Below are 20,941 nucleotides of genomic sequence, written 5' to 3'. Positions count from 1 at the left end.
TTATAAAAACCAGTTGAGATCAACCCACTCCTCAATGACCATTTCTACATCAGTAGAAATTGGTCTTCAGTAATTAAGTTTTGACATATGTGTATACCCATGAAAGCATTACCAAAATCAAGATAATGTACATGTCTATTACTCCTATAATTCCTCACTTCTGTCCCTCATCCCCATCCCCAGGAAACCACCAACCTTTTCTATCACTGTAAATTAATTTGTATATTCTAGAATTGTATAAAAATGGGATTATATTGTATGTACTCTTTTTTTGTCTGGCTTTTCTTAGCATAATTTTTTGTTGGTGTTGTTGAGCTTCTTGGATCTGAGGGTTTATAGTTTCATCAAATTGAAAATTTTTTGGTCGTTATTTCTTGGAATAATTTATCTGTCTCTTCTCCCCTTTGGGGACTCTGATTACAAGTATCTTAGGCCATTTGATATTGTCCCACAGCTCACTGAAGAACTCTGCTCATTTGATTTTGAGTTTTTTGTTCTCTGTGTGTTTCATTTTGGAAAGTTTCTATTGCTGTGTATTTGAGTGCACTAATCTTTTTTTCTGCAATGTCTATTCTGCTATAAATCCTACCAAGTGTATTTTTCATCTTAGATATTATAGTTTTCATTTCTGGAAGTTCAATTTGAATCATCTTTTATATCTTCCATGTCTCTACTTTGCACATTAATTTTTTCCTTTAGCTTCTTAAATCTCTGGGATACAGTTATGACTGTTTTAATGTTTTTATCTGCTAATTCAGTCATCTGTGTCATTTCTTGGTGTGTTCTGATTGATCAGTTTTTCTTCTCATTATGGGTTCTACTTTCCTCCTTTTCATGCCTGGTAATATTTGATAGGATGCCAGACATTTTCAATTTTGTGTTTTTGTGCAGTGGACATTACTGCATTTCTGTATGTGTTTTTGAGCTTTGTGGGTTTTTTAAAATTTAATTTCCGGTTAGTAAAGATACAGTGTAATATTAGTTTCAGTTGTACAGTATAGTGATTCAACCCTTCCATATAACACCCGGTGCTCATCACAAGTGCACTTCTTAATTCCCATCACCTGTTTAATACATCCACCTGCTCCCCCTCCCTTCTGGTAATCATCAGTTTGTTTGTTATAATTAAGAGTCTGTTTCTTGGTTTGTCTCTCTCCCTCTCTCTCTCTTTTCTCCTTTGCTCATTTGTTTCTTAAATTCCACATATGTTGAACTTTGTTTTAGAAATGCATTAAAGTTCTTGGAAACAGCTTGATCATTTCTGGTTTTGCTTTCAAACTCACTTATTTATTGTCTCTTAAGAATCATTGTCCTTCATTGCTTGATATCCAGTATCTTGAGATCCACTGATTTATATCTTTTTGTCCAGACCAGATTTTCAGTTGTTTCAGGTGAAAGGTTATATCCAGCCCCTGTTATTACATCTTTGTTGGAAATGGAAATCTCTTGATTTCTTTTTTATTTCTTCTTAATTTCATTTTCTTTTTTTCATCCATTTTAAACATTTTCCCTTTATTCATTATTTTCTTAACTTTATTTCATCTCCTAGTATTATTCTCCCTCTTTATTTTTTCTCTTACTCCTAATCTTTTATTTTTAAAACTTTCTTCTTCTGAGTAAAATTAGTTCTATTTAGCAAAAATTTAACATGGCTTGGTAACCAAACTTTTACTTCTGCATAGGCCAGCTGTTTAAAGATAATAGAGTCCATCTCTATAAGGCTCCCTATTCTAGGCACTGTTCTCAGCCTCTTATACACAGTATATGAACTCATAAAATTCTCAAAACAACTCTATGAAGTCAGTGCTATCATGATACCCATTTTAGAGATGGGAAAACTGAGGCATCAAGGTTGAGTGATCTGCTTAAAGTCATAATGCCTCCAGAGTGCCTGGGTGGCTCAGTCGGTTAAACATCTGCCTTCAGCTCAGGTCATGATCCCAGGGTCCTGGGATGGAGCCCCACATTGGGCTCTCTGCTCAGTGGGGAACCTGCTTCTCCCTCTCCCTCTGCTGCTCCCCGCTGCTTGTACTCTCTCTGTGTCAAATAAGTAAATAAATAAAATATTTTAAAAATATAAAGTCATAATGCCTCCAAGTGATGGAGTTGACTCTAGAGTTTGTGCTCTATGAGTTTATGGTATATGCTTTCCCTTTATTGTGTAAGTTTACACACTTTTGTTAATAAGTTCATTAATATGCTATACAGTGACTTAGTATAGCTTGCAATTTCTTGTTTGATTAAACTTCTTATGCATGAAAAGCCACACAGCTAGGTACACACATATAACCATTTCAGGGAAGTAACCATGAATAGGATGATCTTCAGCAACTTTGTAAATGTTTTGTGCTTGAAATATATTTGTTTTTAAAGGTTAATAGGGGGTATTATTTTTTATTTTTATCTTTACATGTCCTAATTTTTGGTACATCATTTCAAGTATACTAAAAGTTTTTAAATCTGTGTTCTTTCTTGGTTTCAAACAGATATTGTGGAAAATCAATCCCGCCCTCTCTTACCAGTAGTACCAACTCATTAATGCTTATATTTGTGGCTGACTCTGACATTGCTTATGAAGGCTTTTTAATAAACTATGAAGCAATTGATGCATCATCAGGTAACAGAACAACATTGTATACTTGGTTTCACTCACTCCATTACAAAATAGTACTATGGGAATACTTCATCCCTAAACCCGTGGCACATAATGAAAGCTAATTTAGAAAAGAGTATAGTGACTTCAGTGCCTTCCTTATTAAAAATAATAATTAGACTACAGTATGGTATCAATGTTAAATTTTCTAATTAACATAATTGTAAGTGTTCTGTAAGAGAATGTTTTTATTCTTAGGAATGATACATTGATATTTTTAGGGGTAAAGACATGCCATGTCTCTAAAATATTCTCACTTGGTTCAGATAATAAGTGAATGAGTAAGTTAGAAAAAGAGACAGAGATAAAGCAATGAGGGCAAAATACAAATAAGTAGTAAATCTAGGTAAAAAGAATTTGGGAGCTAGTTCTTACAACTTTTCAAATTTAAAATTCTATCAAAATAAAAAGTTACTTATGAGACTGAATACTAATTTTAAGAAATTAGAGAAAGATTCCCTAGATGCTTATCTTTTAAAGCCCCCACTCCATAAATAAATAAATAAATAATTTATATAATATTATAATTAATTTATTAAAAACTTCCACTCAGAATCCCTTTCCAGTTTCTCATTTATTTCTTCTCTGAGTACCCGGCCACTATACTTTATTTTATGCAAAACTGCTGTTTTCTGGCAGTTTAAGTTCTGTGTTTGGGTAGTATGGCTTTAGATTTCTCCAGAATCCTGAGTGTGAGTGATTCATGCATTTTTCTCTCCTGAGGGCCCCATTCCAGGAGACAGTTTATTATCCAGCTCAAGCACATGGGAAATTGAATCCCCAGCAATTACAATAGTTTATGTTAAACAGCTGAAGTATTCACTGGACTTTGTCCAGGTGTTTAACATCCAATGACCAAAATTGGCTTTTTAAGAAATTACAGTGTGCACATAATTTTCCATACTTCTGTAGTTTTATCTGCCTCATATATTTGGCCCAAACCACACTGAATATTAGGTTAGGATTTGAAGCGAGTCACTTGAACTCTTTGGGCCACAGTTTTCTCATTTGTAAAATTAAGGAATTGGATTTGATAATCTTTGAGATGTCTTCTGGCTCTAATCAACTATGAACACAAGTTTAATTTGCTACATGAATAAACTGGCTGTGTCTTAGATAACATACATGCTGGTGGGGCCTGCTGAAAATATTATGGAAATCTTTGTACCAATGTGCAAAGTAAGACATAGCTCTGTAATGACTAAAGCAGCCCCACTAATACCACACTAGCTTATAAGGCAATAGCAAGTGCAGTAAGAACCAAGAGCAACCCAAATAATCTGGCAGAAAGGATATTAAAGTTAAATTTTAATTTTAAAAGAAGGTTTTCAGAAAGATAAAGTACAGGTAAAATAAAAGAAAGATGAGGAAAGGAAAGAAGCAAACTGGAGAGAAAAAGAAGCTGATAAAGAAAGGCAACACAGGACACCTGGGGGGCTCAGGCGGTTAAGCATCTGCCTTCGGCTCAGGTCATGATCTCAGGGTCCTGGGATCGAGCCCCACATCAGGCTCCCTGCTCAGTGGGGAGTCTGCTTCTCCCTCTGTCCCTCCTCCTGCTCGTTCGTGTGCTCTCTCTCTCTCTCTCCCCTCAAATAAATAAATAAATAAAAAGAAAGATAACACAAGAAAAGATATTTGACAAAAAGAGAAGGGAACCCTGAGATGGCAAACTCCGACTCTTCGATCTGCCTGATCTGCCTCCCTGGGTGGTAATCATTACTTTGGCTTCTGTCTGGTCCAGACAGGGCTGAAATCACAGACAAGGGAGTGTTCACTTTCTGTCTTTGGCCAAGCCTGGCTGACTACTGTGCTCCTGCCCTTTGCTGGGTGAACTCATCGGTCTGACTAATAGATATTCTAACCAGCAATCAGATGACGGACCCAGGAAGCCATATGGCACACTCAAATTACCATTTTGGAGCCTGTCTCAGTTTCCCATTGGGCAGGACGTGAGTGAATTGGCTGTCATGAATTGTTGAGGGTGGCTTTGCAGGACTGTTCAGGGAGGGACTGATGTGGGGGTTGTGCAGGCAACTGCCAGCCAGTGGGCTAACCCTCCAGGCAGTCTGAGTCCTAGGGGGCTGCCTACCTGGAAATAGAAGGTGTGAGATGCTTTGTTTTCAGATGTCACCTTATTTTTTGTATTTTCCACAGAAAACAGTCTCAGGAAAAAGCCCCAGTGGAAGCTTAATCATTGGCCCTCATCCTATTTTATTCCTCTAGCAGAAGTTATTTTCAGAGCAATAATGACAATATTCGGTTGGTGATTTCTAGTTCACAGCAGGTGTGAGTTTCTCTGCTGAAGTCTTTCCTGTCTTTATCTGATAAAGGTTAAATTTCCTGACTTGAATCCAGTTACTTTTCCATCTGTATTTCATGCCGTAGGGTTATGATGTCAGCTCCTAAGTATGTGTTTGGAAGGAAAGAGATCAGTTTCTGGTCGTTACTTGACTCCCTCCTTCATCTCATTCTCCCTGCGTCCAGATGTGCCTAGGGAAATAGAAACAAAAAACTAACCAGTAAAATGTTTCTGGGTAGAAATTCTGAAGAATTTTTTAGTAACATTATGAAACTAGGTTTTACATGTTTGCTTATTTACAGTACAAAATATTTGAATTTCAAAAGAATATAGTTGATTAGCTAACTAACTTTACTATTTTAAATTGTAATTTTATATTCTATTAGCATCTCCTGCATATGTATTAAAATAATCTTACCAAGAGGAGACTTTAAAGGCATAAGAAAGAATAGAGAAATAAAGAAATGATGCCTTTCTATTTTACTATTAGACGAAAACCCATATAACGCTTAGTCCAATGTTTTTCAAACATTGCAACATTCATGCCTCATTAGTAAGGTCAACCTAGCAACTTACTAGGTTGCTATCTGCATTTGTTCAAAGTATGGAACAGAAAAAAGAATAGAATAGAAAGTATCAGTTTATCATACAAAGTTTGATGTCACCTCATGAAACCTGTTTGCAATATTCATGTGTGTGCATGATTGATGTAAATGTATTTTTGTGGTGTGTCAGAAAGTTCAAAACACAAATCCAGTTTAATTACTATTTTAATGAGGAAAAGTGAAGACCACCATTGAATTTTCCTCTCAAGAATGCACAGCTAGTCGGTTTAGAAGCTAAACCAAAACAATCCAGTCCCAACATCTAATCTATTTGTTTCATCCTGTCCAGGTGAGCTCTTAGAAATGCTCCAGATTAAATGTACTTGGTGTAGCTGGTAACATTCAACTCTGAGAGTATAGAAGGACTGTAGGGAACTTTCCCCTATTTTCTGCAAAAAAGGGGAGGGCGCTTTATAGTTGTCTGGGGAAATGGTAAGGAAGTGTCAGACTCACATCAATATAGGGTTAAAAGTGGGTGGCAGCGGGCTTTCCCAACCTCCCCATTCCCAGTTCAGAGTTCCCACCTACCCCATAGAGGTGTGGGGGTTGTGCAGACCCCATAGTCTGTATTTCATCAGTTACCCTGGAATGATCCCAGAAGAGGCATCTAAGAGTGAGAAGTTAAGTGATTACCAAAAGGGCAAAAGAGGGTTTCTTTAGAAGAAATGAATAGGGAATACTGTTTCTATTTTCAAACTTCAGTCCGGGAGAGCAGTGTTCTCAAACTCTAGTGTTTATAAGAAACTTGGGGTGGGATTTTCTTGTTACAAATTCAGGTATCAGGTCCCCACCCAGAAATTCAGATTCAAATATGTCTAGGGTGGGTTTTCACCAATTCAAATGGTTCTAATAAAACTTCGCAGTTCCTCAGAGATTCTGGAAGTTAAGTCTTAGCACATAAATTGCTATAGAATTATAAGTGAGGTGTAATGGGGAATTAGACTTTAACTGGTCATGCTGGAAAGTACTTTCCATGCTACCAAAAGGCTGATGGCTAAGTCACAAGTTTTGGTTTGTAGGCCAGCCCTGACACTACCTTGGAGAAGTACCAAGCTCCTTCATTCTTTTCATCCACTTTGAACTCTATATTTTCTGCTTTGAGATATTCAGATATTTTCCTTCTGGGAAAGGTTTTTGGTTAGTCTATTGATCTTTTAAAGATTCACTTTCTCATTGGTCAGTATGTTCTCCTATTTTTGTATATATGGGTATCCTACCACTTCACAGCTCAGTAGATTTATCCTATTTAATTTATTACATTTCTTCATCCTTAGAATGAAGGTGCTGAATGCAACATTTGTGATATTCCTAGTCTTCTGCTCACCTTCATTTCTAAATTGACATTCCCTACATGGAAGAACCAAGGATTGTTAAAAAGCACAGGATTTGGAAAAGCGAGGACTTGAGTTTGAATTTTATCTTTGTCATGTCTGAACTAAGTGATGCTCAGAACTTAACCTCCAGGAGTCTGAGATCCCTCATCTATACCTCTCTAAAAAGTGGACATTGTGACACGTGGCTGTTTCACATAGTTGGGGAAGATTAAATGAGACATTCTATGTGAAAATTACATAATAGCTGTAACCCACCATGACTATTCCAGGTTTAAAATGGAATTACTGAGGTCCAAGTACAATTTCACAATAGCTGCGTTGGTAAGTTAGCTTATATTCATATTCAATTAGTCACCTGTGAGGGGAAAGAAAAAGCCATGGCTGTGACTGCCTAGCAGCGAATTGTGGCAAAATGTTAGATTTTGGTTAAGGAAGGTTCTTTTTTCCTAAAAGAGAAACTGAAGCTGAAATTTTATCTTCTCTGAAGTCTTCCCTTTGAAGAATGTTAACCAAATATGCCAGCTGAAGCAGGTGATGGTTCCTGGGTTGACTATTCAGTACATTTTCAGGAAGTCTGAGATCATATGGATTTATACAGACATGGAAGTTTCATAAATGAAATCAGAAAGCACCACCTATGGATTGATCCCTAATGTAATTGGATAATCACATAGGTTATCACAAATGGCAAAGCAGGGAGGTGGTGGAGCAGTTACCCATGATCTACCCGTGATCTCACAAGGTGACACAGTCTTCTGTGGATCAGTTCATCCTCTTCCTGTCTCCCAGATCATATGGGACTGATGTCATCACTGCTTTGTGGATTAAGGATTATCTATGTTTTAGATTTTCCTTTTTGATAACGAACTCTATGCTACATTATTAAAACTTATTTGAAATGCTTAGTGGAGGGAGAGATGTTTTTAGAAAAATAGAGCTTTGTGATTTTGTAAGGGTTCACAGAGGACATTTGTGTATTTTCTCTTTCCTTTCTTTACTTTTTTTGGTTGTTGTTGGGGTTGGTCAGAAAGAGAGAGATGTGAGGCGTGCTAATAGTTGTTTTTGATCTTCAGAGAGGTGCTTTTCCTTTGCTAGTTCAGCTGAATATAATGGATGGAAGAAATGTATTTTTCTCCTTCTCTTTGTAAATGTTAGACCATCATAAAAAGCAAACTGCCATTGGATCTGAGTTTTCCTTTAGCAAGATAAGATACAAAGAAAAGGCATTTTTAGGGGCACCTGAGTGGCTCAGTCACTGAAGCATCTGACTCTTGATTTCAGCTCAGGTCATGATCTCAGGGTCATGAGATTGAGCCCCCCATTGGGCTCCATGCTGAATGTGGAGGCTGCTTGCAATTCTCTCTCCCTCTCTCTCATCCCTTTTCCCCTCAAGCCCCCCACCCTGCATGCAAGATCACATGCATGCGCAGCACTCTCTCTCTCTAAAAAAAAAAAAAGAAAGAAAGAAAAGGCATTTTTATGTTACATTTTGTATATGTTTATGTATATGTATATGTATAACAACACATGAATTTCCTTTTGTGGAATTATATCCAATTTTAATTATTTGTGCTTTATTGCAAAGCAGAAGAGAAAACTAAAGCCTAGCATTAATATGTCTCAGTATTAATATTATTCTCAAAAGAGCCATTTATACTGTGAAGGGAAGAGAACATAAACTTTCTACAGACTTCAGTGTTAGATAAGAGGAGTTACTAACCTCTCCAGAAATAGATGCAGTAAGTTCAGAAAACCACTGTTTTTCTCTCCACAAAATCAGACATGTGAATCTCATAAAACTACAAATTTTAATATTAAATATTCTATTTAATATTTATAGCAGATGTACCTTCAAAATATTTTTTATTTCTCTATTTTAGTTTTATTTATTATTTATTAGATAGCTGAATTATTTATTGGCTTTACTTTAGAGAACTCAACCTGTCTTTGCATGGAACCTTCAAACTTTTAATATAACAGAGATTTTTATTTCATAATTTCATAAAGTAAAATTCACCTGTAGTTTCAACAAATATGTGTATGCATGTAATCACTTCTCCATTCAAGATATAGAACAATTTTATCATCCCAGAAAGTATCCTAGTGTCCTTTTGATCGATCCTTCTACATCCTCCATCTCAACAACTGCAGAGCCGGTTCTTATCACTATGAATTAGTTTTTTTCTGTTCAGAAAACAAATATGAGTGGGAGCACGCAGTATATACCCTTTTATATCTGGCTTCTTTCATTTATCATAATGCTTCTGAAATTTGTTCATATTGTTCTACTTATAAGTAGTTCTTTTTGTTTAATTGCTGAATTGCCTTCCATTGTATGGCTATATCATAATTTGGTTATCCATTCACCTATTTTTGGATAGTTGGATTGTTTCCAGTTCTTAGCTATTATGAAAAACAGCTGCTGTGAACATTGATGTATAGTTTTTTGTGGACTTGGGTCATCAGTTCTCTTTGATAAATACCTAAAAGTAGAATTTCTGGGTCATGGGGCGCCTGGGTGGCTCAGTTGGTTGAGCGACTGCCTTCGGCTCGGGTCTTGATCCTGGAGTCCCGGGTTCGAGTCCTGCATCGGGCTCCCTGCTCGGCGGGAGTCTGCTTCTCCCTCTGACCCTCCCCCTCTCATGCTCTCTCTCTCTCTCTCTCTCAAATAAATAAATAAAATCTTTTAAAAAAACAGCAACAGAATTTCTGGGTCATATGGTAATTCTATGTTTCATTTTATGAAAAACTGCCAGGCTTTTTTTCCAAAGTGATTATACCATTTTATATTCTCCCCTGCATTGAAGGAGAATTACCCTCTCTCCACATCTTTGTCAACACTTGGTATTGCCAATCTTTCATGTTTAGCTTCTAGTAGCTGTGTAGTAGTGCCTCATTGTTGTTTTAATTCGCATGTCTGTGATGACTAATAGTGCTGAGGACCTTTTCACATGCTTATTGACCATTTATACATCTTCTTGCTGAGGACCTTTTCACATGCGTATTGACCATTTATACATCTTCCTTTATGAGGTGCCCATTAAATCATTTGGTTCATTTTTATTTGTGTAATTTGTCTTATTATTGTCTTAAGTTATATATTCTGGAAACAAGTATGTCCCTTGTCAGATAAATGCATTGCAAATATTTTCTCTTTGTGTGAAGCTAGCCTTTTTTTTTTTTTTTCCTTCCCTTAACAGTATTGTTTGAAGGGCAGAAGTATAATATGTCCTTTTTTCCTTTTCTGATTGGTGTTTTTTGTATATTGTCTAAGAAATCTGTGCCTGCTAAAGTTGTGAGGATTTTTTCCTGTGCATTCTTCTACGAGTTTTATAGTTCGAAGTTTCACATTTATGCTTATGATCCATTTGAGCTAATTTTTCTATATCAGATGTGAATTATGTGTCCAAGTTAACAAATGGTATTTAATTGTTCAAACACTATTTGTTGTGAAGGTTCTCCTTTTTTCACTGAATTGCCTTTACATTCTTGTTGCAAATCGATTGCCCATGCATGTTTGGGTCCGCTTCTGGAATCTCTGTTCTATCCCATAGGACACTATAGTACAATATTATGTAATTGTATAGTGTATCTTAATATCAGGAAATATAAGTCCTCCAGATTTTTCAAAGTTGTTTTGGTTATCCTAGATCCTTTACATTTCTATGTATCTTTTAGAATCAGCTTTTCAATTTTTACTTAAAAAACCACACCAAACCAAATCCAAACAAAACTTATTGGGAATTTGATGGAGAATATATTGAATTTATAGATCAATGCGGTGTCAAAGGGCATCTTAAATTGAGTCTGCCAATCCATAAACATATTTTACTTCTCCATTTATTCAAATATTTTAAAATTTCTTTCAGCAATGTTTTAAAGTTTTCACTATAGAGTTTTTACACATTTCCATTAAACTTATTAAGTGCTTTATGTTTTTATACTATTATAAATGATATTTATATTTCATTTTTCAGTTGTTTGGCTCATATTTGCAAGTTAAATTGGTTTTTGTATATTTACCTTGTATCCTGTAACTTTGTTAAACTCAGTTATTCTAGTAACTTTTTAGTAGATTACTTAGTATATTCAACATAGATGAGCATATCTGTCAATAAGAACAGCTATATTTTTTCCTTTCCAGTCTCTCTCTCTCTCTCTGCCTTATTACAATGGTGAGCGACTTCTGTATTATGTTGAATAGAAAAGATGAAATTGAACATATTGGCCTTGTTCTTAATCTTAACAGGAAATCATTTAATCCTTTATTACTTAAGTGTCATGTTAGCTTTGGGTTTTTCATAGATGCCCTTCTTTTGCTACTGTATTCTTTTCAGCTTACAGAGCTTTGCGCAGTGGCAGTATCGTAGCCAATGAAGTTTATCCGAGGCGCGATTATTGCTAATTGAAAACTCTTTTCAGCTTACAGCATATTTTTAATACTCCATTTTATTGCTTTCATTGACTTTTTAAATAAAGATTTTATTTATTTATTTATTTATTTAGAGCATGAACAGGGGGAGGGGCAGAGGGAGAGGAGAGAGAATCTCAAGCAGACTCCTCTCTGAGCATGGAGCCTGACATGGATCTCCATCTCTTGACCCTGAGATCATGACCTGAGCTAAAATCAAGAGTCTGATGCTTAACCGACCGAGCCACCCAGGTGCCCCTCTCATTGACTTTTTAATTGTACCTCTTTTTTGTGTATTTGCTCAAGGGATAACAAAATGCTTTCTTAGCTTATCAGTAAGTCTGCTTAGAGTTAATATGCCACTACTTTACACTTCACACCTTATATTTTATAGCTGACACTATATTTCATACACTTCTCACTTCACAAATGTAATAACCTCACAACAGTATATAATTCTGTCTGCCTCTTCTTTATGCTATTTTAATTGTATCTTTTAATTCTACTTTATTATAAACTCCACCTTACTATTATTTTTGCTTTAAATGATTAGTTGTCTTTTAAAGAAATAATGAGAAGAAAAGCAATCTTTATATTTATCCAATTGTTTACCATTTCTGGTTTTCTTCAAATGCATGTTTCTGTTTGGTGTAATTTGTCTTTGGCATGACAGACATTGCTAGTTTTTCATGTAGTATAGGTCTTCTAGTGATGAACCTCTCAGCTTCTGTTTGTCTAAAAATGTCCTTCTTACACTCTCATTTTGAAAAACTTTTTCTGGTGGTACCTGGATGGCACAGTTGGTTAAACTTCTGACTCTTGGTTTTGGCTCAGGTCATGATCTCAGGGTCATGGGATGGAGCCCCTAGTTGGGCTCCATGCTCAGCGTTGGGTCTGCTTGAGATTCTTTTTTCTTCTCCTGCTGCCACTCCCACTCATGCTCTCTCTCTCTCAAATAAATAAATCTTAAAAAAAAAGAGAAACTTTTTCTGGATAATTGAACTTTTTTTTTTTCTGTCAACACCTTAAAAATGTATTCCGTTTTCTTCTTGCCTCCATTATTTCTTTTTTTTTTTTTTTTTTTTTAAAGATTTTATTTATTTATTTGGCAGAGAGAGACACAGTGAGAGAGGGAACACAAGCAGGGGGAGTGGGAGAGGAAGAAGCAGGCTTCCCGCCGAGCAGGGAGCCCGATGCGGGGCTCGATCCCAGGACCCTGGGACCATGACCTGAGCCGAAGGCAGACGCTTAACGACTGAGCCACCCAGGTGCCCCAGCCTCCATTATTTCTAATTAGAATCCAGCTCCTATTCATATCATGGTTTTCCTGTATATAATGTGTCATTTTTCCTCTAGCTCCTTTATTTTTCTTGTATTTGTTTTTCAATAGTTTAAGGTACCCAAGTGTGATTTTCTTTTATTTATCTTGCCTAGGATTAACTAAACTCCTTGAAGCTAATTTGATTTTTTAAGCCAAATTTGGGAGAATTTTAGCCACTATATTTTTCTTTTTTACCTATTTTCATTATCTTCTCCTTCTGGATCTTCAATTATATGTGTGCTAGACTACTTGGTATTTTTTTCCTAGGTTTTGAGAATCTGTTCATTTTTCTGCACATTTTTCCTCTTTTTTCTTCAGATTAAATCATTTCTATTGATACACCTTCAAGTTCAATGATCCTTTTTCTTCTACCTCAAAGTTTCTATTAAGCCCATCCATGAATTTTTAAATCTCAGTTAGTATACTTTTTTTTTTTATTTCAGTAGAGATAACATGCAGTATTATATTAGTTTCAGGTCAGTTGGTATACTTTTAAGTTATAGAATTTCCATATGATTCTTTTAATAGTTTCCTTTGTATTGCTAAAATTCTTTATTTATTTACCATTGAGGCTATATTTTTCTTTAAGTCTTTGAGCATATTTCTAGTAGTTGCATTAAAGTTTTTGTCTGCTAGTCTAATATCTGGGCCATCTTTAAGTCACAAGGTCACATTTTTTTCTTGACTATGATTTATATTTCTCTGTTTATTTGTATTAGTAGCAGTTTTTGAGTTTTATACTGGATATGGTGAATGATATGTGTAGGGATTCTGCTTTTTCTTCCCTTTCTCTGAAGCTTTATGGCAGATCAATATTTAGCTGATTACCTTGTACATGTATAGATTTGTATTTTTTATTTGTTAAGGCATATTTGTGAACATCCCCAGGTGTTTCCTAAGCCCTTCTAAGTAGGTAGGTCTCAACCTCCAAGTTTCATTGCTCCTGCAGGTATTTTCAAGACTTATACTTTAGTAGGGAAACTCTAGAAAAGCCTTACTCTTGGTCATGGTCTTCATTTCTAAGGTGTGGCCTTTCTGGTTCTCAAGTGGGTTCTTGGCATGTAAATGAGGGGATTCTGATGAGGGGGAGAACTCCATAGTCTCCCAGCATTTCCTGGCCTCTGGCTTCCAGCCTAGTAGCAGCTGCTCTCTGGCATGCCTTTTGAACTCACCTCATGTATGCCCAGCCCAGGCTCAGGCAAGAATACATAGGGGACTTTACATAGATGGCTGGTCCTCCTCTCTGTATAGTTACTCCTTACTGGAGCATTTTCCTGTAGTTCCAACTCCTTTGACATCCCTAAATTCAGATCCCTGTTTCCTCAGCTCAACAGAGCTGTCATTTACTACTTGGACTTCAGCAAACGGCTGCAATCAGAAAATTATGCATAAAGAGCCAAGGAAATAGAGTCCCACCTCATGAATTTTCTGTCTGTCAAGGATCACAATCTTGAACTGCCCATTGCCCAGTGCCTCATATATTTTGTCCAGTTTCATAGTTGTTATTGAGAGGGGCTAGTTTAGTGCTAATTATTTGTCATGGCTGGAAGCAGAGATTTCTATAGTTTAGATTGAATAAACATGATAAAATATTAAAGAATCTCAACTTCCTCAGGAGAGAGAGCAGGAACATGAGGTAAGAAAAGTGGAGGGGTTAATAGGATGGGGATAGAGAGAGTGGGAAGAAATTAGATACTTGTCCGACCCTCTCAGTTTTCAATACATTATGTAATAAATTGTTAACAAATATTTATTAGAGGTAATCTGGGCCAGATAATGTAGTGACAGTTAACAATTATTAATAAGGTCCTGTTTATATTTCCAGACATAGTGGAGGAAATGTACTCCCATAAAAACAATCACAATACCATATTTTGGGGGCTCAAATTGCTATTCGAATAAAGTTTTATTGAGCGCAACAAAATTAACTCTGCTTGATCTGAAGAAGTTGCACAGAGGAAGTGATTTTTTTTTCTTTTAATATTTTATTTATTTATTTGACAGAGAGAGACACAGTGAGATAGGGAACACAAGCAGGGGGGAGTGGGAGAGGGAGAAGCAGGCTTCCCGCTGAGCAGAGAGCCCGATGTGGGGCTTGATCCCAGGACCCTGGGATCATGACCTGAGTTGAAAGCAGCTGAAGGCAGATACTTAACGACTGAGCCACCCAGGCGCCCTGATGTTTGACTTTGACCTTAAATGATGTATGAGTTTATTTAATGGTGTGTTGGGGTAGAAGGGGAAGTTGTTAGAGAAAGCATTTCAAAGTGAACAGCGTGAGGACCATTTGAATACATAAGGGACTATGTTTACCTTTGTGCCAGAAAAGAAGCTTAATGAGTAAATCAAAATCTCAGTAGGGATTAAAAAACAACCACCAATTGTTCCACAATAGTCACTTGCATATGGACAAGGTACAGTGAAATAAGTCATCATTATTTCTCAAATATTTGTTGAACTGGTTCCTTTACATGAGATCCCGCTTATACAAACCATTCTCCGGCAGACTAATTGCAAGTTGCGTTAGAAATATTCAATACAATTGTATTTCCCTTCTGGGAGTAGAGTGGGTAAGCAAGGAAATGACATAAACAGATTTGCTCTAGATATTTGATTGACTGACTAAATCTATCTGAATGTGGGGGTGGTCAATGAGTCTTCCAGTTCTGTCAGCTTAGGGAGACGGGGTCATAACCTTCATTTAACGTCCATTTGATCCATGAATTTTTATCTTAGTAATACTCATTACTGATATGAAATACTTAATAGACCACTTCTACAACCCCCTTCTGTCTGCCCCTCTCTCCCCCCACCCTGCCTTCTTCCTGCCCTTTCCTATCCTTCCTTCCTTCCTTCCTTCCTTCCTTCCTTCCTTCCTTCCTTCCTTCATCCTTGAAGAAATATTTCTTGGCAGACTGTAGAAAAGTATATAATATTCATATTTGAAGTTAAATGATTTTTTTTCAATAAAGTAAAGCCTTGCTGGCTTGTTGTTTAAAATAGAGTAAGCCAAATATTTGATGAATGCCTGTTGCTCTGAGGGTTATAATAGGTAGTAGAACTTGTAATATTTTCTATGCATCTCTGTACTCTCAATATCAGTGGCTCCTCTCTTCTGAGTATGATTATACAGCAGCAAGTGGGAAATTACACATCAAAAAACATCCTCATTTTTTTTTCACCCATAATAAAGTATAATAGTTTATTCTCCCTCAAAACTTTTTAGTAGGAGGCCTGTGTCTACTCCTGGACCCTAGATTTATGTTATTACTAGATATAATTGAAGGTACATTAAAAATACATTGAAACTGGATTTTCTTTGGAAAATATCTCAGATTTGAAGGGCATAGGAGATTGAGTGGGTTGGTTAGTAAATATAGAGCTTAATGGACTGAGTAGGTAAAGTTAAAATTCTGAAAGTAGAACAGTTAAAATTGAATTACAACATGAAATTGTCCAAGTACTATTTTTTTTGAAGATTTATTTATTTAAGAGAGAGAGAGAGAGAGAATCTTCAGCAAGCTAGATGCGGGACTCGATCCCATGGCCCTGAGATCATGACCTGAACCGAAATCAAGAGTTGGATGTTTAACCACCTGAGCCACCAAGGCACCCCTCCAAGTACTATCTTAATGTTTTATGTGAATGATCTAATTTATTCCTCATCATTTATGCTCTACTTTTTCTACACTTTTCTGAACTATTTTAAAACATAATGATGATTACTACCATTTATTGAGCACATACCATGTGCCAAGCCATTTAATTGCATTATCTCTAACACTTATATGTATAGTCAAAGATAGTTACCATCCCCATTTGGGAGATGAGGCTCAGAGAGGTGAAGTAATTTACCCAAGGTTGCATAGGTTGTCAATGTGTGAGCTAGGCATTGATTCAAGATCAGTCTGATTCCTGACACCTTCTATTCTTCACGTGGCTGAGGTACCTGCTTTGTCATTTCTCATAAATGCATGCTTTGATGAAAAACATTTTAAAGGAAGGTTATAAAAAGGAGAACAGAACTGAATTATTTCTAGCACCCCTCTGTGATTTCCGTGGTTGAGCCTAATGTTTAATGTTCAGGGTAATGTGCATGGATGAAAAAATTATAACACCTCCAAGATCTAAAAAGTTATGATATATCTAACAATTTCTGCTACATAGCTTAGGTTTACTATTAATAATTATTTTTGCCTTTGAGATTAAAAAAAAATCTTTGTTTTGAAAGGAAATCATTCTTTAACATTCCAGAATGGCCTATTGAAAATCAAGGACATTGGCATAAATTAACGAAATATGTATTACTAAATGTCTTATAAATGTAGCATGATATTTTCTCTTTTCTATCTTATGCTCTATTTCTTTCCATAGCATGCATGGAAGACTATACAGAAGAGTCTGGGACTTTTACTTCTCCAAACTTCCCTGATAATTACCCCAACAATTTGAAATGCATTTATAGGATCACGGTGGAAACCAGCCAACAGATTGCATTGCACTTCACAAATTTCTCTTTGGAGGAGGCCATTGGTGGACACTGTATAGGAGATTTTGTGGAAATCAGGTAAGCACCTTTATTTCATCACCTTTTTCATTATTGGTTTTCATTCATAATCTTTCCTGGAAAGGTTAAGGAAAACACATGGAAATTCTCTGTAAAGCCCTCTGTTGTGCTCTTTCTTGCAAGATACAAAGCTTGTCATGTGGAGCCAGAAGAAAACTGGAAAATTGCGTAAGATTCAGTGGTTATTTTGAAGTGATTATTTTATTGAGAATATTTGAAAATAAATTCCAGATTTTATTTGAACAGATTAAACAGATGTACTACTACTCTGAAATTAGATACTTGCAATTATTGAAAACCTACTTTCTTTATGGAATATCAATTTAAATTTTAGGCTGTACATTATCCATTTGGTCTAATTATATCACAAAAATGATGGTAAGATAACAACCTTAAAGTTTTTACAAATTTTTTTGTGTTCAAATAATAAAAGTCTAGGCTTGTGAATTTTTTTTCTTTACTTCTTTGTTATTTAGAGAGAATGAGTTTTAAAAGTTATATTTGCAGTAAAAGTAAGTTAACTTATATACTGCTATCTACGCAGATCATTACATTGAATTAAATCAGGCTAATCAGCTTGGTGTGTATTTGGTTAAATTTTTTATTTGGCCTTTCGAAAGCCTAGAATATTATATTTTTTACAATAAATTTTATTCTATGATGTAAAGTGAGATACTAAAATAATAAATCACAATTGTATCATATCATGCCCAAATAACATAAATTTCTTAATTTACAATAATCATTAGATTTTAATATTGAGTGAATCCCCCCATTTATTTTTGGCTTGAAAAAGCTACAAATTACAAAGTAGATATAAGACCCCCAAAAATTCTTGGGGAAGAATCATTTTCAAAATTTTGCTAAATAGGTCAAATGTGACATTAAATTTTGAAAAATTCAAATTAGAAGGAAAGTATTTTAGTTTTCTCTGTAAAATTAAGCAACATTTGTTTATACTGTTAATAATTATGGTTTCTTTATCCATTACATATTATCTATGTAATTTCTACTATTCATTCTCTCTGTGTTCTGTGACACATTTGCCAGACGCTTCGTTTGAGAGGGAAAAGATTAAACTCTTTCTCTCAGCTTGAAATTGGTTATATAAAATGTCCCACGAACCAAAAATGATGTTCCTTATTAAGCTATTCACTGTTTAATAAAGTGAAAAATTGAAAACTTGAAATTGTGACTTAGAGTATTCTTAAGAAAGGTTGACCGACATAAACTGATCTGTTTGCAATCTCAAAGTTCAAATAATATTAAATGTTTATACGGTAATTTTATCAATAACCAATAAATGATCACATCTGTGTTTTGTCACAGAGATGGAGGCTATGAAAGTTCACCACCCCTGGGAACATACTGTGGCTCAAATCCACCTCCAAGAATCATCTCTCACAGTAACAAACTATGGTTACAATTTAAGAGTGACTTCCTTGGCTCAGGGCCTGGATTCTCAGTTTACTGGGATGGATCATTGACAGGTAAATGGCAAAGAGCTGTCTTTTCTTGGAGAGTCCAGTCGGATTGGTTTCTTGATTCTTAGACTGCCATGCTCTTATCTCTTTCTCCTATAGGTTGTGGGGGCAATCTCACGACTCCCACCGGCGTGTTCACTTCTCCCAACTACCCGATGCCCTACTACCACAGCTCCGAATGCTATTGGAGGTTGAAATCCAGCCATGGCAGCCCATTTGAACTGGAATTTGAAGACTTTCACTTGGAGAATCACCCAAACTGCATGTCAGATTATCTGGCTGTATGTATGAAGTTCAGTGGTTCCTTTCACTACTCTCATCTCACTCACACACATCAATGCATTTATTTTCATCTTTGAAATTCAGGAAAGGGGAACACTTAAGCAAAATATCCACATAAAAATTTCAAACAAAAGAAAACAGAAAATGTGATGAAAATGACAGCCTTTTAAGTATGACATGTATTATTGAATGGATTGGTACACTAAGTATTTAAAATATATTGAATATGGGCTGTTAAGATATGGTTAAAATCTCCCAAAGGGGTAATTTCTAAATATTCTTTAAAAAATAACAATGTAGAGGACTATATTGGTGAATTAGAGAAGATAATTAAAGTCATCCAGGTAGGACTTTATAAGTAGCAGCAATCCATCCTTGTCCATTAAAAAAAATCTAAATAAAAAATGTATTAGAATGTCATAAATTATAAACTCTGAAATCAAAAACAGGGAGAACTACTGAAAATAGCTATGGTCTCAAAAATACATATTATTTTTCTTTCATTTTTAATGAAAATGAAAGTCTTTCATTTTTAATCTTCAGATTTCAGCCTGGGTTTACACCCTTACGACTATACACAGCTATGGTTAAAATGGCCCAAGTTCACTACCTAAGTTTATAGACATTTAAATATAATTTTTAAAGATATTTTGATTCAGGGCTCTTCTTTTGTTATGTCATGTATTTCGTGTATTTTCCCACTTCTTAAGCATTAGAGTTCTTTAAATAATGTTTATGGCCACAATCATCTGACATTTAAAATGTTTCATTAAAGGTGTATGATGGCCCAAGTACCAGCTCTCATTTGCTAAGTCAGCTTTGTGGGAATGAAAAACCGCCTCTCATCCGTTCTAGTGGAGACAGTGTGTTTTTAAAATTCAGGACAGATGAAGGTCAACAAGGAGGTGGCTTCCTAGCCAAATACCAGCAAAGTAAGTATGCATGCTGGCTGCTCCATGCCTTTGGTGGGTCTTCAATCTCCTGATAATGAAACAAACGGAAATAACTATAACCCATTGGTTTGAACAATTGAAATAAATCTTTGCTCTTATGAGAAAGACTTAAATCTATTTGAGAGAAAAATGCATAGCATTAAATTTAATGCCATATAACTAAAGCATGTGGTCAGCTATACAAAATGGAATATTTAATATGCTGAGATAGTTGCCATTTGGCTAAAAATCAGCATAGCAGGTTAACAGCGAGTGGGTTTTCATTTGTATCAAACATTACAATCTTCTAATTAGACATTATTCCATTGCACATAGTATCTCCCACACTATTTTTTTTTTTTTGGTCTTGTACCTCAATTTTTATTAAGGGAAACTACATTCTTATAAATCAGATGTAAAGTCAGCATATTCTTTTTTTTTCGAAATTTATTTATTTATTTTAGAGTGTGTATGTGAGAGAGAGAAAATGAGCAAGTGGGGGGAGGGACAGAGGGAGAGGGAGAATCCTGAAGCAGACTTCCTGCTGAGCACAGACCCCAGGGGGAGCGGATCCAGGACCCAGAGATCATGACCTGAGACCTGAGTGGAGGCTCAACTGACTGAGCCACCCAGGCTGCTAGCACATTCTCTATTGCGGAAAAATCTGGTCATTGTAGAGATGTCATTTTAAAATCTACTTTCCTATGAGGCCATGTATTAGAATTAAAGGAATATTGTACGAAGAGTCAAGGGACCCAGGAGTTTATCCTGGCCCCTAATCTCTGAGATCACTTTTCTTCTCTGAGGTTCCATGACTTCTTCTCTTAAAAAAAGAGAGTAAACAAGGCCATCATTAAAGCTCCCTCTAGGTCTAGAATTAAATACTTTTTTTTTTTTTTTTTTGAGAGAGAGAGAGAGAGTGAGCCTGTGTGCACGCCCATGTGCACATGCAAGTGGTGGGGGGTGGGGGGTGGGCAGGGCAGAGGGAGAGAGAGAATCCCAAGCAGGCTCCATGCTTAGCGCAGAGCAGAAGCAGGGCTCCATCTCACGACC

General features: G+C 35.9%; 1 protein-coding gene and 1 non-coding gene across 2 annotated transcripts in view; both read left to right on the top strand.

The window, feature by feature from the left end:
- CUBN (cubilin) overlaps nt 1–20,941 on the top strand; it is a 265,371-nt gene that overhangs the window by 56,696 nt on the left and 187,734 nt on the right. Inside the window, exons 22-26 of the mRNA XM_036097059.2 lie at nt 2,487–2,617; nt 16,998–17,190; nt 18,520–18,680; nt 18,774–18,955; nt 19,732–19,888. Of these exons, the coding sequence (XP_035952952.1) occupies nt 2,487–2,617; nt 16,998–17,190; nt 18,520–18,680; nt 18,774–18,955; nt 19,732–19,888 (824 nt within the window). The remainder of the gene's footprint in view (nt 1–2,486; nt 2,618–16,997; nt 17,191–18,519; nt 18,681–18,773; nt 18,956–19,731; nt 19,889–20,941) is intronic.
- LOC118538845 (U4 spliceosomal RNA) lies at nt 11,236–11,370 on the top strand. Its single transcript, XR_004918796.1, has one exon. It is a non-coding gene; the product is annotated as a U4 spliceosomal RNA (small nuclear RNA).

The sequence above is a fragment of the Halichoerus grypus genome, chromosome 6 (assembly GCF_964656455.1).
Source record: "Halichoerus grypus chromosome 6, mHalGry1.hap1.1, whole genome shotgun sequence".
Lineage (NCBI taxonomy): Eukaryota > Metazoa > Chordata > Mammalia > Carnivora > Phocidae > Halichoerus > Halichoerus grypus.
This window is presented reverse-complemented; position numbering and strand designations above follow the sequence as displayed.